Source organism: Nerophis lumbriciformis, linkage group LG37, assembly GCF_033978685.3.
Source record: "Nerophis lumbriciformis linkage group LG37, RoL_Nlum_v2.1, whole genome shotgun sequence".
Lineage (NCBI taxonomy): Eukaryota > Metazoa > Chordata > Actinopteri > Syngnathiformes > Syngnathidae > Nerophis > Nerophis lumbriciformis.
This window is the reverse complement of record NC_084584.2, coordinates 6,392,662-6,410,000: the sequence shown is the minus strand read 5'-3', so window position 1 is coordinate 6,410,000 and position 17,339 is coordinate 6,392,662. Positions and strand designations below refer to the sequence as shown.

The following is a 17,339-nucleotide window of genomic DNA, read 5'->3' as shown; positions in this document are numbered from 1 at the left end:
ATTTTCCATATATTAGCCGCAGCGGAAACTGTATCGCGATATCAGTGTTTTATATCGATCCATGCCGTTAGTTATTGATATTTTTTTATACGGAAATATATTAAATGAACATATTTTTAATTCAAATGTAACACTTTTTAAAAACTGTATCACAATAGCAGTGTTTTATATCGATCCATGTTGATAGTTGATATTTTTTATAAAAATTTAAATATTTTTGTTTCAAATGTAACCTTTTTTTAAGGCTGTATCACGATATCAGTGTTTTATATCGATCCATGTCGATAGTTTTTTTTATACGAAAAATATATTAAATGTAAATATTTTTATTTCAAATGTAACCTTTTAAAACTGTATCACGATATCAGTGTTTTATAGCGATGCATGTCGATAGTTATTGATATATATTATAAGAAAAATATCCATCTACCGCTTGTCCCTTTTGGGGTCGCGGGAGCCTATCTCAAATGCATTCGGGCAGAAGGCGGGGTACACCCTGGACAAGTCGCCACCTCATCGCAGTAAGAAAAATATATTAAATGTAAATACTTTTAATTTTATTTTTTTTAAACCGTATCATGATATCAGTGTTTTATATCGATAGTTATTGATATTTTTACAAGAAAAATATATAAAATGTAAATCATTTTAAATTAAAAAAAAACAACTGTATCACGATATCTGTGTTTTATATCGATCCATGTCGATAATTGATATTTTTTATAAAAATTGAAATATTTTTATTTCAAATGTAACTTTTTTAAGGCTGTATCCATGTCGACAGTTATTTATTATACGAAAAATATATTAAATGTAAATATTTTTATTTCAAATGTAACCTTCTTTTAAAACTGTATCACAATATCAGTGTTTTATATGTCGATAGTTATTGATATTCTTATAAGAAAAATATATTAAATGTAAATACTTTTATTTTTTTTTTTTTAAACCGTATCATGATATCAGTGTTTTATATTGATAGTTAGATATTTTTGTAAGAAAAATATATAAAATGTGAATATTTTTATATATATATTTTTTTAAACTGTATCTTGATATCAGTGTTTATATCGATCCATGTCGATAGTTGATATTTTTTATAATTTAAATATTTTTTATTTCAAATGTAACCTCTTTTTAAAGCTGTATCACGATATCAGTGTTTTATATCGATCCATGTCGATAATTATTTTTCATACGAAAAATATATTAAATGTAAATATTCTTATTTCATATGTAACATTCTTTTAAAACTGTATCACAATATCAGTGTTTTATAGCGATGCATGTCGACAGTTATTGATATTTTTATAAGAAAATATATTAAATGTAAATACTTTTATTTTTTTAACCCATATCATGATATCTGTGTTTTATATCGATAAATATTGATATTTTTGTAAGAAAAATATATAAAATGTCAATTTTTTTTTTTTAACTGTATCACAATATCAGTGTTTTATATCAATCCATGTCGATTGTTGATAGTTTTTTATAAAAATGTAAATATTTTTATTTCAAATATAACCTTTTTTTTTACAACTGTATCACAATATCAGTGTTTTATAGCGATCCATGTCGTTAGTTATTGATATTTTTGTATATGGAAAATATATTAAATGTACATATTTTTAGTTCAAATGAAACAATTTTTTAAAACTGTATCACGATATCAGTGTTTTATATCGATCCATGTCGATAGTTGATATTTTTTATAATTTAAATATTTTTTATTTCAAATGTAACCTCTTTTTAAAGCTGTATCACGATATCAGTGTTTTATATCGATCCATGTCGATAATTATTTTTCATACGAAAAATATATTATATGTAAATATTTTTATTTCAAATGTAACATTCGTTTAAAACTGTATCACAATATCAGTGTTTTATAGTGATGCATGTTGTTAGTTATTGATATTTTTGTATACGGAAAATATATTTGTACATATTTTTAGTTCAAATGTAACAATTTTTTATAACTGTATCACGATATCAGTGTTTTATATCGATCCGTGTCGATAGTTGATATTTTGTATAAAAATTTAAATATTTTTATTTCAAATGCAACCTTTTTTAAGGCTGTATTACGATATCAGTGTTTTACATCGATCCATGTCGATAGTTATTTTTATACGAAAAATATATTAAATGTAAATATTTTTATTTCAAATGTAACCTTCTTTTAAAACTGTATCACAATATCAGTGTTTTATATGTCGATAGTTATTGATATTTTTATAAGAAAAATATATTAAATGTAAATACTTTTATTTTTATTTGTCTTTAAACCGTATCATATCAGTGTTTTATATTGATAGTTATTGATATTTTTGTAAGAAAAATATATAAAATGTGAATATTTTTATATATATTTTTTTAAACTGTATCTTGATATCAGTGTTTATAGCGATCCATGTCGATAGTTGATATTTTTTATAATTTAAATATTTTTTATTTCAAATGTAACCTCTTTTTAAAGCTGTATCATGATATCAGTGTTTTATATATCGATCCATGTTGATAATTATTTTTCATTCAAATATATTAAATGTAAATATTTTTATTTCAAATGTAACATTCGTTTAAAACTGTATCACAATATCAGTGTTTTATAGCGATGCATGTCGATAGTTATTGATATTTTTATAAGAAAATATATTACATGTAAAAAAATTTTTTTAACCCATATCATGATATCTGTGTTTTATATTGATAGATATTGATATTTTTGTAAGAAAAATATATAAAATGTCAATATTTTTATATTTATTTTTTTAAACTGTATCACAATATCAGTGTTTTATATCAATCCATGTCGATTGTTAATATTTTTTTATAAAAATGTAAATATTTTTATTTCAAATATAACCTTTTTTTTTTTTAAACTGTATCACGATATCAGTGTTTTACATCGATCCATGTCGATAGTTATTTTTTATACAAAAAATATATTAAATGTAAATATTTTTATTTCAAATGTAACCTTCTTTTAAAGCTGTATCACAATATCAGTGTTTTGTATGTCGATAGTTATTGATATTTTTATAAGAAATATTTATTAAATGTAAATACTTTTTTTTTTTTTAAATCGTATCATGATATCAGTGTTTTATAATGATATTTTTGAAAGAAAAATATATAAAATGTGAATATTTTTATATATATATTTTTAAACTGTATCTTGATATCAGTGTTTATATCGATCCATGTCGATAGTTGATATTTTTTATAATTTAAATATTTTTTTTATTTCAAATGTAACCTCTTTTTAAAGCTGTATCACGATATCAGTGTTTTATATCGATCCATGTCGATAATTATTTTTCATACGAAAAATATATTAAATGTAAATATTCTTATTTCATATGTAACATTCTTTTAAAACTGTATCACAATATCAGTGTTTTATAGTGATGCATGTTGTTAGTTATTGATATTTTTGTATACGGAAAATATATTATTTGTACATATTTTTAGTTCAAATGTAACAATTTTTTATAACTGTATCACGATATCAGTGTTTTATATCGATCCGTGTCGATAGTTGATATTTTGTATAAAAATTTAAATATTTTTATTTCAAATGCAACCTTTTTTAAGGCTGTATTACGATATCAGTGTTTTACATCGATCCATGTCGATAGTTATTTTTATACGAAAAATATATTAAATGTAAATATTTTTATTTCAAATGTAACCTTCTTTTAAAACTGTATCACAATATCAGTGTTTTATATGTCGATAGTTATTGATATTTTTATAAGAAAAATATATTAAATGTAAATACTTTTATTTTTATTTGTTTTTAAACCGTATCATATCAGTGTTTTGTATTGATAGTTATTGATATTTTTGTAAGAAAAATATATAAAATTTGAATATTTTTATATATATATTTTTAAACTGTATCTTGATATCAGTGTTTATAGCGATCCATGTTGATGATATTTTTTATAATTTAAATATTTTTTATTTCAAATGTAACCTCTTTTTAAAGCTGTATCACGATATCAGTGTTTTATATCGATCCATGTCGATAATTATTTTTCATACGAAAAATATATTAAATGTAAATATTTTTATTTCAAATGTAACATTCTTTTAAAACTGTATCACAATATCAGTGTTTTATAGCGATGCATGTCGATAGTTATTGATATTTTTATAAGAAAATATATTAAATGTAATTACTTTTTTTTTTTAACCCATATCATGATATCTGTGTTTTATATCGATAGATATTGATATTTTTGTAAGAAAAATATATATATAATGTGAATATTTTGATATTTATTTTTTTAAACTGTATCACGATATCAGTGTTTTATAGCGATCCATGTCGTTAGTTATTGATATTTTTGTATATGGAAAATATATTAAATGTACATATTTTAGTTCAAATGGATAAATTTTTTAAAACTGTATCACGATATCAGTGTTTTATATCGATCCGTGTCGATAGTTGATATTTTGTATAAAAATTTAAATATTTTTATTTCAAATGCAACCTTTTTTAAGGCTGTATTACGATATCAGTGTTTTATATCGATCCATGTCGATAGTTCTTTTTTTTATACGAAAAATATATTAAATGTACTTTTTTTTCTTTCAAATGTAACCTTTTAAAACTGTATCACAATATCAGTGTTTTATAGCGATGCATGTCGATAGTTATTGATATTTATGATAAGAAAAATATCCATCCATCCATTTTCTACCGCTTGTCCCTCTTGGGGTCACGGGGGGTCGCTGGAGCCTATCTCAAATGCATTCGGGCAGAAGGCGGCGTACACCCTGGACAAGTCGCCACCTCATCGCAGTAAGAAAAATACTTTTATTTTTTTAAACCGTATCATGATATCAGTGTTTTATATCGATAGTTATTGATATTTTTATAAGAAAAATATATAAAATGTAAATATTTTTATATTTAAAACAACAACAACTGTATCACGATGTCTGTGTTTTATATCGATCCATGTCGATAATTGATATATTTTTATATAAATTGAAATATTTTTATTTCAAATGTAACTTTTTTAAAGCTGTATCCATGTCGATAGTTATTTTTTATACGAAAAATATATAAAATGTAAATATTTTTATTTCAAATGTAACCTTCTTTTAAAACTGTATCACAATATCAGTGTTTTGTATGTCGATAGTTATTGATATTTTTATAAGAAAAATATATTAAATGTAAATACTTTTATTTTTATTTTTTTTAAACCGTATCATGATATCAGTGTTTTATATTGATAGTTATTGATATTTTTGTAAGAAAAATATATAAAATGTGAATTTTTTTTTTAAAACTGTATCTTGATATCAGTGTTTATATCGATCCATTTCGATAGTTGATATTTTTTATAATTGAAATATTTTTATTTCAAATGTAACCTCTTTTTAAAGCTGTATCACGATATCAGTGTTTTATATCGATCCATGTCGATAATTATTTTTCATACGAAAAATATATTAAATGTAAATATTCTTATTTCATATGTAACATTCTTTTAAAACTGTATCACAATATCAGTGTTTTATAGCGATGCATGTCGACAGTTATTGATATTTTTATAAGAAAATATATTAAATGTAAATACTTTTATTTTTTTAACCCATATCATGATATCTGTGTTTTATATCGATAGATATTGATATTTTTGTAAGAAAAATATATAAAATGTCAATATTTATATATTTATTTTTTTAAACTGTATCACAATATCAGTGTTTTATATCAATCCATGTCGATTGTTGATATTTTTTATAAAAATGTAAATATTTTTATTTCAAATATAACCTTTTTTTTACAACTGTATCGCGATATCAGTGTTATATATCGATCCATGTCGTTAGTTATTGATATTTTGTATATGGAACATATTAAATGTACATATTTTTAGTTCAAATGGAACAATTTTTTAAAACTGTATCACGATATCAGTGTTTTATATCGATCCATGTTAGAATAATTACGTATATATTATCACACTAACTTTATGCTTAAGGGTCATTGCTATAAATGATTGTCAATTGTGCTGAAATGGTATTTTTGTATCTGATTGCCAGCCCTCTTTATCAGTGTTGTGTTCAGACTCGGCCTGCTGGTTGCCAAGGCCGAACGAACCTTGGGTTCGGGGACGCAGACAAAGTGGAGCCTGGGCGATAGCACCAAGTGTCAACATATTTGCTTCTTTGTATGATCATAATATTGTGTCTAACTGGAGTTGTCGAGATGACCTCCCTTCCCTCAGCGACAGCTTCAGTGATGTAATCGGACCATTTCCTAATAAATAGGCTTGATTTTTACAACGTAGTTTGGATCTGTAACTAGAGTACAGCCCAAAACATGTGGCTCCTCATGAACTTTGTCTCTGCATGATTCCTTGCTTCTTGTCTGATTAATAGATGTCATCAGTTTTTGAACCTGACAATGTCGATAGTTATTTTTTATACGAAAAATATATTAAATGTAACTATTTTTATTTCAAATGTAACCTTCTTTTATAGCGATGCATGTTGATAGTTGTTGATATTTTTATAAGAAAAATATATTAAAAAGTAAATATTTTTATTTTTTTTAAACCGTATCATGATATCAGTGTTTTATATCGATAGTCACTGATATTTTTGTAAGAAAAATATATCAAATGTGAATATTTTTATAACTATTTATTTAAACTGTATCACGATATCAGTGTATTATATCGATCCATGTCGATAGTTGTTTTTTATATGAAAAATATATTAAATGTAAATATTTTTATTTCAAATGTAACCTTTTAAAACTGTATCACGATATCAGTGTTTTATATCGATCCATGTCGATAGTTATTGATATTTTTATAAGAAAAATATATTAAATGTAAATACTTTCATTTGTTTTTGTTTTTTTTAAACGTATCATGATGTCAGTGTTTTATATCAATAGTTATTGATATTTTTGTAAGAAAAATATATAAAATGTGAATATTTTTATATATATATTTTTTAAACTGTATCACAATATCAGTGTTTTATATCGATCAATGTCGATAGTTGATATTTTTATAAAAATTTAAATAGTTTATTTCAAATGTATTTTTTAAGGCTTTATCACGATATCAGTGTTTTATATCGATCCATGTCGATAGTTATTTTTTTATACAAAAAATACATTAAATGTAAATATTTTTATTTCAAATGTAACCTTCTTTCAAAACTGTATCACGATATCAGTGTTTTATAGCGATGCATGTCGATAGTTATTAATATTATTTAAAAAATATATTAAATGTAAATACTTTTATTTTTATTCAACCGTATCCTGATATCAGTGTTTTATAACGATAGTTATTGATATTTTTGTAAGAAAAATATAAAATGTGAATTTTTTTTTTTTTTTTAAACTGTATCACGATATCAGTGTTTTATAGCGATGCATGTCGATAGTTATTGATATTTTTATAAGAAAAATATATTAAAAAGTAAATACTTTTATTTTTTTTAAACCGTATCATGATATCAGTGTTTTATATCGATAGTTACTGATATTTTTGTAAGAAAAATATATCAAATGTGAATATTTTTATAATTATTTATTTAAACTGTATCACAATATCAGTGTTTTATATCGATCCATGTCGATAGTTGTTGCTTTTTATATGAAAAATAAAATGTAAATATTTTTATTTAAAATGTAACCTTCTTTTAAAACTGTATCACGATATCAGTGTTTTATATCGATAGTTATTGATATTTTCATAAGAAAAATATATTAAATGTAAATACTTTTATTTTTTTTTTAAAACCGGATGATGATATCAGTGTTTTATATCGATAGTTATTGATATTTTTGTAAGAAAAATATAAAATGTGAATTTTTTTTCTTTTTAAACTGTATCACGATATCAGTGTTTGAGACACTTGTGATTTAGGGCTGTATAAATTAACATTGATTGATTGATTTTATATCGATCCATGTCGATAGTTGATATTTTTTTATAAAAATGGAAAAATATTTTTATTTCAAATGGAACCTTTTTTTAAGGCTGTATCACAATATCAGTGTTTTATATCGATCCATGTCGATAGTTATTTTTTAAACGAAAAATATATTAAATGTAAATATTCTTATTTCAAATGTAAATTTTTAAATTAAAAAATTAAATGTAAATACATAATATCAGTGTTTTATATCGATAGTTATTGATAAATATATAAAATGTAAATATATATATATATTTTTATTTTTATTTTTTTCACTGTATCGCGATATCAGTGTTTAAAATCGATCCATGTCGTTAGTTATTGATATTTTTGTATACGGAAAATATATTAAATGTACATATATTTAGTTCAATTTTAACACTTTTTAAAAACTGTATCACGAAAGCAGTATTTTATATCGATCCATGTTGATAGTTGATATTTTTTATAACAATTGAAACATTTTTATTTCAAATGTAACCTTTTTTTAAGGCTGTATCACGATATCTGTGTTTTATAGCGATGCATGTCGATAGTTATTGATATTTTTATAAGAAAAATTAAATGTAAATACTTTTATTTTTATTTCTTTTAAACCGTATCATGATATCAGTGTTTTATATTGCGACAGCAAAGAAAAGTCCATTAATTAGCCGCACTGTTTATAAGCCGCAGGGTCCATAGCGTGGGGAAAAAAAGCCAGGGCTTATTATGGATGTTGATTTGTGTCTTTATGAAGAAAGCTTTTTTGACACTGAATTTATGTAACTAAAGTTTCTGCGTTTGAATTTTGTGAACTTAATTATTTTACATCAAATTATGCAGACAATTTCATTGAAAAAATTCAATGCATAAAAATTCAGTGCAAAAAAATTTAATGCATAAAATTAAATGTAAAAAAAATTCACTGTAAAATATTCAGTGTAAAAAAATTGGTGTACAAAATATTCAGTGTAAGAAAATTCAGTATAAAAAAAAATCAGTGTAAAAAAATTCAGTATTAAAAAAAATCAGTTTAGGAAAATCCAGTATAAAAAAGTTAATTGTATAAAAATTCAGTGCAAAAATTTCAATGCATAAAATAAAATGTAAAAAAATTCTGTGTACAAAATATTCAGTGTAAGAAAATTCAGTATAAAAAAGTTCAGTGTATAAAAATTCAGTGTAAAAAAATTCAATGCATAAAAATTAAATGTAAAAAAAAGTATTTGTATAAATATTCAGTGTAAAATAATTCAGTGTAAAAAAAATTTGGTGTATAAAAATTCGGTGTATAAAATATTCAGTGTAAGAAAATTCAGCGTATAAAATATTCAGTGTAGGAAAATTCAGTATAAAAAAGTTCAGTGTATAAAAATTCAGTGCAAAAAATTAAATGCATAAAAATTAAATGTAAAAAAAATAATTGTATAAATATTCAGTGTAAAATAATTCAGTGTAAAAAAATTCAGTATAAAAGAAAATCTGTAAGAAAATTCAGTATAAAAAAGTTAATTGGATAAAAATTCAGTGCAAAAATGTCAATGCATACAATAAAATGTAAAAAGAATTCACTGTAAAATATTCAGTGTAAAAAAAAATTCAGTGTTTAAAATATTCAGTGTAAGAAAATTCAGTACTGAAAAAAGGTTCAGTGTATGAATATTCAGTGTATAAAAATTCAGTGCAAAAAATTAAATGCAATAAAATTAAATGTTAAAAAATTCGCAATGTAATATATAGTGTAAAAAAATGTGTAAAAAAAATTATGTGTATAAAATATTCAGTGTAAGAAAATTCAGTACTGAAAAAAAGTTCAGTGTATGAATATTCAGTGTAAGAAAATTCAGTGCAAAAAATGTAATGCATAAAAATTTAATGTAAAAAAAATTCATTGTATAAATATTCAGTGTAAAAAAAATTGGTGTATAAAATATTCAGTGTAAGAAAATTCAGTGTATAAAAATTCAGTGCAAAAAATTTAATACAAAAAAATTCACTGTATAATTATTCAGTGTAAAATAATCCAGTGTAAAAAAATTAGGTGTATAAAATATTCAGTGCAAAAAAATTCAGTATATAAAAAATTTGGTGTATACATATTCAGTGTAAAAAATTCAGTGTATACATATTCAGTGCAAAAAATTCAGTGTATACATATTCAGTGCAAAAAATTCAATGCAATAAAATCAAATGTAAAAAAAATTCACTATGTAAATATTCAGTATAAAAAAATTCAGTATATAAAAAATGTGGTGTGTAAAAATTCAGTATAAACGTATAAAGTGGACTTGCTTTGTCAAGGAAAAGTCAAACGTTTGTTTTTGCTCAGGCTCAAGGGCCAAAGACGGAGGAGGCCTACAAGATATCTTAGAACGGACCACATGGAACTTAACGTACCTTACGTTCCGTCCGGAAACCTACGTTCCAAGAAAGTCTGCAGGCTGTAGAACCTTTTCTATTGAGTACTCTGGAATGATCTACCATCACATTAAAACTCATCTACGTACTCTAGCTTTCAAATAAGACTGTTTTAGACCAGTTGACCTGCCGCTTCTCTCCTGCAAGGAGAGGTGACCGGTAGACAATCCCTACCAGATAACAGTCTGGAGGAGATGCTAGCTGTTGTAAGTCACGACCCAGTGGGACCCCTCCTCCATGACCTGGATGGAGACCTCCTACCACCCTCTGCTCGTCCCCAGAGGGTCCGGACTCTCACATTATCATGAATTTTTTGCAATAACTGTGGGTTGTGCAGCCCTTCTAGGCCCCACGGACTATTAAAACAATCTTTGACTGATGGATTGAATCTTACCTTCATGTCGCCGACCACTTCTGAAACTGAGGAGACTTCGTGATGTCTGGAAAACAAAACAAAAGCAGTCTAAACATCTTTTGTTTACATGCACGAGCGGCCATGACGCGTATTTATTCAAAGACAGATCCTTGTTTTTAGTCAGTATCAGCACAACACACGCCATTATACAGCATTATTCACATGTGAATAATATAAATACAGTCTATTATACAGCATTATTCACATGTGAATAATATAAATACAGTCTATTACGGTATACAGCATTATTCACATGTCAATAATATAAATACAGTCTATTAAACAGCATTATTCACATGTGAATAATATCAATACAGTCTATTATACCGCATTATTCACGTGTGAATAACATAAATACAGTCTAATATACAGCATTATTCACATGTGAATAACATAAATACAGTCTATTATACAGCATTATTCACATGTGAATAATATAAATACAGTCTATTATACAGAATTATTCACATGTGAATAATATAAATACAGTCTATTATACAGCATTATTCACATGTGAATAATATAAACACAGTCTATTATACAGCATTATTCACATGTGAATAATATAAATACAGTCTATTATACAGCATTATTCACATGTGAATAACATAAATACAGTCTATTATACAGCATTATTCACATGTGAATAATATAAATACAGTCTATTATACAGCATTATTCACATGTGAATAATATAAATACAGTCTATTATACAGCATTATTCACATGTGAATAACATAAATACAGTCTATTATACAGCATTATTCACATGTGAATAACATAAATACAGTCTATTATACAGCATTATTCACATGTGAATAATATAAATACAGTCTATTATACAGCATTATTCACATGTGAATAACATAAATACAGTCTATTATACAGCATTATTCACATGTGAATAATATAAATACAGTCTATTATACAGCATTATTCACATGTGAATAACATAAATACAGTCTATTATACAGCATTATTCACATGTGAATAATATAAATACAGTCTATTATACAGCATTATTCACATGTGAATAACATAAATACAGTCTATTATACAGCATTATTCACATGTGAATAATATAAATACAGTCTATTATACAGCATTATTCACATGTGAATAACATAAATACAGTCTATTATACAGCATTATTCACATGTGAATAATATAAATACAGTCTATTATACAGCATTATTCACATGTGAATAATATAAATACAGTCTATTAAACAGCATTATTCACATATTGAATTCACTTCACACTTCACCACATAAGATGTTTTAATTGCTGATGTGGTTTTTTTTATTTTTAAATGCGCCAGAAAATAACCTGTTTTGTACACTGTTGATGTGTTTCACTATGTAAAAGCGCTTTGAGTCACTAGAGAAAAGCGCTATATAAATATAATTCATTTCACACTTCACCACATAAGATATGTTTTAATTGCTGATGTGGTTTATTTTTATTTTTAAATGCGCCAGAAAATAACCTGTTTTGTACACTGTTGATGTGTTTCAATGCACAGTAGTGCGTACATGTGTTACCGTACAGTATTTCTCCAGCAATGGTCATGTGGTGACATCATTGATGGTGTTTTGAGAGGCCTAGGTGGGAAACGCACGGCCCACTACAGGGCGTTTGTGTACCTGTGAGACCTGGACTCCCTGCAGACCACACAGATGAGGCTCCTGTCGGTCTGGCAGTAGAGTTTGAGTTCCTTGCCGTGTTGGTCGCACTTGGCGTCCGCCTTCTGCGGCTTGGCGGGAGACTGGCCCGAGTCCAGACACTCCACCAGGTTCTGCACCAGGTAGTTCTTGGTGAAGGTCCTCTTGTTGAACACCTGTGTGTGGGGGAGGGGCCGGGGGGGGGAGTTCAAAGGTCATTTTGGCCATTATTATTTGAACAGAAACGAAACACCGGAAATGGAAGTTGAAGATAACAAGTGAAACATTGACACTATCACACAACACAATAAAAACACAAAGTAGTATATCTTGTAAAAAAATAAAAATAAACAAAAAACACTAACTTCGGCTTAATAAATGATTACATTTCAGCTCAATTCATGAAGTTGAGCTCACGATGCAGCAAGTTGAACGATGCGGACACGTTTGTTACTGGCCACTTCCTAATAAGCCTTGGAGACGTTGCATGTGCAAGTAACATGCAACTATAATCATTGGATACGTGTTTATATTGACGCATGTGCTGTTTTACACTGCAATGTTGTGACAATGATTAGTGTGCTTAGCTGTTGTGTAGCTGCAAGCTCTACCAGTAGTCTATAGCCTAGCATGCTCACCTTTTGGAAATGACTTTGGCAAAGTAGAAGAAATTGTGCGCTTTTAGGTGTTAACTGGCTGTGCGGCTTTGCACAAGTAAACACGAGCGCTCGTATCGCACATGATATCGCACACAAGTGAACGCGACTGCTCGTGTCGCACACAAGTCAACACGGCTGCTCGTGTCACATGCAAGTGAAGACTGCTCGTATCGCACACAAGTGAGCACGAGTGCTCGTATCGCACACACGTGAATACGACTGCCCGTATGGCACACAAGTGAACACGACTGCTCGTATCGCACATGATATCGCACACAAGTGAAGACGACTGCTCGTATCGCACATAAGTGAACACGAGTGCTCGTATCGCACACAAGTGAACACGACTGCTCGTATCGCACACAAGTCAACACGACTGCTCATATCGCACATGATATCGCACACAAGTGAACACGACTGCTCGTATCGCCCACAAGTCAACACGACTGCTCGTATCGCACATAATATCGCACACAAGTGAACACAACTGCTTGTATCGCACACAAGTGAACACGACTGCTCGTATCGCACACAAGTGAACACGACTGCTCGTATCGCGCATTATATCGCACACAAATGAACACAACTGCTCGTATCACATACAAGTGACCACGACTGCTTATATCGCACACAAGTGAACACAACTGCTCGTATCACACATGATATCACACACAAGTGAACAGGACTGCTCATATCGCACATGATATCGCACACAAGTGAACACGACTGCTCGTATCGCCCACAAGTCAACACGACTGCTCGTATCGCACATGATATCGCACACAAGTGAACACAACTGCTTGTATCGCACACAAGTGAACACGACTGCTCGTATCGCACGCAAGTGAACACGACTGCTCGTATCGCGCATTATATCGCACACAAGTGAACACGACTGCTCGTATCACATACAAGTGACCATGACTGCTTATATCGCACACAAGTGAACACAACTGCTCGTGTCACACATGACATCACACACAAGTGAACACGACTGCTCGTATCGCACACAAGTGAACACGACTGCTTGTGTCGCACACAAGTGAACACAACTGCTCGTATCGCACATGCAATTGCACACAAGTGAACACGACTGCGCGTATCGCACACAAGTGAACACAACTGCTCGTATCACACATGATATCACACACAAGTGAACACGACTGCTCGTATCGCACACAAGTGAACACGACTGCTTGTGTCGCACACAAGTGAACACAACTGCTCGTATCGCACATGCTATTGCACACAAGTGAACACGACTGCTCATATTGCACACAAGTGAACACGATTGCTCGTATCGCACATGCTATCGCACACAAGTGAGCACGACTGCTCATATTGCACACAAGTCAACACGACTGCTCATATTGCACACAAGTCAACACGACTGCTCGAATTGCACACACGTGAACACGGCTGCTCGTATCGCACATGATATCGCACACAAATGAACACGACTGCTCATATTGCACACAAGTGAACATGACCGATTGTATCGCACATGATATCGCACACAAGTGAACACGACTGCTTGTATCACACATGATATCACACACACACGACTGGTCGTATCGCACGTGATATCGCGGGGAGGGGGACTGGGGGGGTTCAAAGGGCGGGAGTTAGAACGTGACGTCACGACCAAAACGTTAAAGCTATGAAGATGCTAACGTTAGCGAACAGCTGGCTCGCCCAAACAAACTCCGTGTCCACTCTCACGGCAACAAACAAGATGGCGGGTGTTACCGCCAGGACAATTGGGCGACATTACCGTCCTACACTGCGGGCACTGGTAGCCATAGTCGCCGCCATTTTCGTCCCAGTGCATGGAGATGCAAAAGTGGCAGAAATTGTGGCCGCACTTGAGGATGACGGCGTCCTTGAAGTAGTCCAAGCAAATGACGCAGGTGAGCTCCTTCCTCAGGGCGTCCCCGGACGCTGCGGCCATGTTTGCTTTACAAGGCGACACGACAACCGCGGCGAGGCTTCTTCGTGCTTGCGAGCTGGGATGAAAACACCGGAAACGACCTGGTTGTGGTAACGCGTCATCAGGAACCTTGGCAGCCAATCACGTTCCGCCCTTCTTTCCTGGGTGGGCGTGACCAAAGAGGCAGCGTTGTTGTAGGTTACAGCTCTGTCCGCTAGATGGCGACACATTGCGGCAAAGTCCAGAACGACCGTGTTTAATGGAGGAAATGCCTTCTTTGAAGTGAATAAAATGATCATTTTGGCCATTGTTATTTTAAACGCCAAAGGGTGAATAATACAGCGTTGAAAAGCAGTTACTAGATCTAAAACAATTTTATGTTTCAAACAATAACAAAAAAAAAATCGTCAACGAAAATGAAACAGCGGAACCGGAAGTTGCTACCAAAAGCCAAAACATGACTGACCTGTCGGGGGGGGGGGAAACAATGTGGTTGTATTGTGGATCGTGAATCATAATAATTTAATATACAAACGCAACAACAACACTCTGTTTTCTCCCAGAAGTCAGTCAGCGGTCTTTAAATAACAACTTCCGGTATTGCTTTTATTTCAAAATAAAATCGGGGGGGGGGGGGGGGACAATGTGGTTGTATTGTGGATCGTGAATCATAATAATTTAATATACAAACGCAACAACAACACTCTGTTTTCTCCCAGAAGTAAGTCAGCGGTCTTTAAACAACAACTTCCGGTATTGCTTTTATTTCAAAATAAAATCGGGGCGGGGGGGGAACAATGTGGCTGTATTGTGGATCGTGAATCATAATAATTTAATATACAAACGCAGACTACAACAACACTCTGTTTTCTCCCAGAAGTCAGTCAGCGGTCTTTAAACAACAACTTCCGGTATTGCTTTTATTTCAAAATAAAATCGGGGGCGGGGGGGACGGGACAATGTGGTTGTATTGTGGATCGTGAATCATAATAATTTAATATACAAACGCAGACTACAACACTCTGTTTTCTCCCAGGCGGTCTTTAAATAACAACTTCCGGTATTGCTTTTATTTCAAAATAAAATTATATTAAACAATCAGGTTTTTGTTATTCAATTACCATCCATGACCAAACTTTACTAGCATGTCCTAAGTCTAAATGGCAATAGCACAACAATTTGATCTTTAAAACAATTTCTCCCGAATGTTTTATGTTTATTACAACCTAAAAAAACAGACATATTCTATATTTCTTCTATACTGTGTTGGAAAATTAATTTATAAATGTTATCCATTATTAGCAACGTCCATTTCATCAAATACATGTACAAATAAAATTTAAAAAAATCATAAGTACACACAATGTGACATACATTTGCATTGCATAGTTTGGTTGTGTTGTCATCAGCAGGTAAACAATATGAATATTATGTGCGTCGTTGGAATGTTCTAGTGACAAACATACAGCGTGTGTGTTGAAGATAACAAGTGAACACAATAAAAACACAAAATTAGTATGTCTTGTAAAAAAACACAAAAAACCCCCACAAAAAACGGCTTAATAAACGATTACATTTCACATACGTAGCAGCTCAATTCATGAAGTCGAGCTCATGATGCAGCAAGTTGAACGATGCGGACACATTTGTTACTGGACACTTCCTAATAAGCCTTGGAGACTTTGCATGTGCAAGTAACATGCAACTATAATCATTGGATACGTGTTTATATTGACGCATGTGCTGTTTTACACTGCAATGTTGTGACAATGATTAGTGTGCTTAGCTGTTGTGTAGCTGCAAGCTCTACTAGTAGTCTATAGCCTAGCATGGTCACCTTTTGGAAATGACAAAGTAGAAGAAATTGTCAGCTTTGCGCAAGTAAACACGACCGCCCGTATCGCACATGATATCGCACACAAGTGAATACGACTGTTTGTATCGCACATGACATCGCAGACTGCTCGTATCGCACATGATATCGCACACAAGTGAACACGATTGCTCGTATCGCACATTATATCGCACACGAGTGAACACGACTGCTCGTATTGCACATATCGCACACGAGTGAACACGACTGCTCGTATCGCACATGATATCGCACACAAGTGAACACGATGGCTCGTATCGCACATTATATCGCACACGAGTGAACACGACTGCTCGTGTCGCACAGAATATCGCACACAAATGAACGCGACTGCTCCTATAGCACATGACATCGCACACAAGTGAACACGACTGCTCGCATTGCACGTGATATCGTACACAAGTGAACACGACTGCTCGTA

The 17,339-nt window shown here is 30.3% G+C and overlaps 1 protein-coding gene across 1 annotated transcript in view; it reads right to left on the bottom strand.

Annotated features, from left to right (window-relative positions):
- trim47 (tripartite motif containing 47) overlaps nucleotides 1-15,220 on the bottom strand; it is a 41,400-nt gene extending 26,180 nt beyond the window's left edge. Inside the window, exons 1-3 of the mRNA XM_061931342.1 lie at nucleotides 14,890-15,220; nucleotides 12,439-12,632; nucleotides 10,772-10,817 (exon numbers count right to left, since the gene is read on the bottom strand). Coding sequence (XP_061787326.1) covers nucleotides 10,772-10,817; nucleotides 12,439-12,632; nucleotides 14,890-15,066 — 417 coding nt within the window. The 5' untranslated portion in view covers nucleotides 15,067-15,220. The remainder of the gene's footprint in view (nucleotides 1-10,771; nucleotides 10,818-12,438; nucleotides 12,633-14,889) is intronic.
- Nucleotides 15,221-17,339: the final 2,119 nt, after the last annotated feature.